Source organism: Rosa rugosa, chromosome 1 (genome assembly GCF_958449725.1).
Source record: "Rosa rugosa chromosome 1, drRosRugo1.1, whole genome shotgun sequence".
NCBI classification, from domain to species: domain Eukaryota; kingdom Viridiplantae; phylum Streptophyta; class Magnoliopsida; order Rosales; family Rosaceae; genus Rosa; species Rosa rugosa.
Window position 1 is genome coordinate 24,226,332 of NC_084820.1, and position 2,009 is coordinate 24,228,340.

Sequence of the window (2,009 nt, forward strand, 5' to 3'; positions counted from 1 at the left end):
CACCATTACAGTAAATTAAGTTATGTATAACAGAGATCTAAGATATGCCAAAGTTATGATTAGTTCATGCTTTAGGTCTTTTGTTGACATGAAAGGCATGTTCTAGATTTAAGAGAGTAATAATATCATTAGGAGAACATATATGAAATTGAGAAAGAATTTGGCATCAGTGAACACTCCCAAATCCACCAGGCTGAGATTACCTGCAATCTACATGTTCTACTTCCCATAGAGCTCCGTATTGCCTCGCCACAATCTCAATCAAAAACAAAATCCCTCAATGCACATTCACAAGCAGATAAACACAAAAATTCTACCAAACTTTCATAAGCAAAACAATGCCTTGCCTCAACTCGAAACACCATACAAAAGGATACGATGTGCACAGAAAAAAGGGAAATGGGTCAAAAGAAACAAAAAAAAAAAAAGATTGCAACTTTATACTTATTTCTACATTCTAATAAGACATAAGTATTGAATTTTTCATACAGCCATGATGAAATCAATCGTTAGACCGAAACAAAACCTAAAATTCTATTAAATAAGACATAAGAAATGGTCTGCCAGTAGTGTTCACAGGAAGAGTTCAATACATGCCTGAATACGTTCTGTGGTTCTGCTATTTTCCAATCTCTTGGCATAGTCACACAACCTCCACACTCCGTCATTAGTTGAATCCTAGAGGTGTCAGAAGGCCAGAACAATTAGAATGAAACTCTATCTTTCCTCAAAGATAATGCATCATGAAGTATATAAATCATTTGTCAAAAGTACATGTATCATGTGGTCAGTAGTACTATAATACCTGCTTGCCTTCTATTATGTTAATCTTAGTTTCCTGAGACAAAAAGAAAAAAAAATTCAGATTTCGAATTCATATATGTGAATCTACTTGTAGGAGAACAAGAAAGATATATAAATAAATAAGATAAAACAAAATAAAATCAGTTACCAGAGTCAGCACTGCATGTTGAACTTTTCTAAAATCCGTGCTGATGGAATCTGTTTTTCCTTGTAGTTCAATAACCTGCAAATGTCTTGAAAAAGTTAAACTTAACAAAACCAGAACAATAAGAAGAAGAAGAAGAAGAAGAAGAAGAAGAAGAAGAAAAATTTAAGTAGCTCATTAGTATCTGACAGGGCCCACCTCCTGTTGTGTCCTAACAGTAGTTTCAATACTCTCAGCTAAATTACAGTCCACACCATCCAAGTTTGAAGATAATTGTCGCCTGGTGATCTGAAAACAAGCAAAATATCAACAGAGTAGAAACTTGTTTATGCACTTATATTTGAGGTAAATGTGTCTATCAATTTGAAGGAATTTACCAAATTTCCTCAAGGACAACAGACACTGAAATTGCATTATTTTATTGACAAACAAAATTAAACTGCATCAATTAGAATCAATGACCAAAGTTAACAGAATATCAAGCACCATATATACGGTGCTCTTTAATGGTAGTTGATTAAGCCATCATCTAATCCAACATGATCTAATAAAGAAGTTTCAGTTGTCCCCATTTCCAAAGTACACATAAGATGAGAAAAGGAAAACTTACTGAAATCGATGAAAAGACACCGTCAATCTGTTTAGAAAAAGACTTGCCAGCATCAGCTAAGCTACGTCTTGTTGCAAACATCATATCAGGAAGTTTCCACCCCTGAAAACACACATGTAGAGTAAGAAATTTTGACAGTACAGAAGAGAAGGAAAAAATATTATAAATATTTAGTCATCCAATCCTTTATTGTCCTGAATCATAATGAATTAATGAGTTTATCAAGCCAAGGTGGTTATTATTTGCTGAAACCAATCATAAGTACAGAATTGACAAGCTATAAATACATAATTTTAGGCAAGAAGCCCTAGGTACAGAGATAATGACCAAGCCAACACTTTAAATTGCATTTCTTAATCATTGACATGCTCCTCAAATTAGAAATAATTCATGTACTCTAAACCTATATATATATATATATATATATATATATATATATATATATATATA

The 2,009-nt window shown here is 32.8% G+C and overlaps 1 protein-coding gene across 1 annotated transcript; it reads right to left on the reverse strand.

Moving 5' to 3' along the window:
• Positions 1-456: 456 nt before the first annotated feature.
• On the reverse strand, positions 457-1,723 carry LOC133735229 (uncharacterized). The gene is made up of 5 exons (XM_062162640.1): positions 1,560-1,723; positions 1,148-1,237; positions 953-1,027; positions 806-838; positions 457-678 (listed from the first exon to the last, which is right to left on the reverse strand). The coding sequence occupies exons 1-5, from the start codon at positions 1,641-1,643 to the stop codon at positions 574-576; spliced, it is 387 nt and encodes a 128-aa protein (XP_062018624.1). The 5' UTR covers positions 1,644-1,723; the 3' UTR covers positions 457-573.
• Between the last annotated feature and the right edge of the window lie 286 nt (positions 1,724-2,009).

Coding starts and splice junctions, on each gene's coding strand:
- LOC133735229 (XM_062162640.1), bottom strand. CDS start 1,643: ATGATGTTTGCAACAAGACGTAGCTTAGCTGATGCTGGCAAGTCTTTT. Junction 1,238..1,559: donor GTGTCTTTTCATCGATTTCA/GTAAGTTTTCCT, acceptor GCTTGTTTTCAG/ATCACCAGGCGACAATTATC. Junction 679..805: donor ACATAATAGAAGGCAAGCAG/GTATTATAGTAC, acceptor TGACACCTCTAG/GATTCAACTAATGACGGAGT.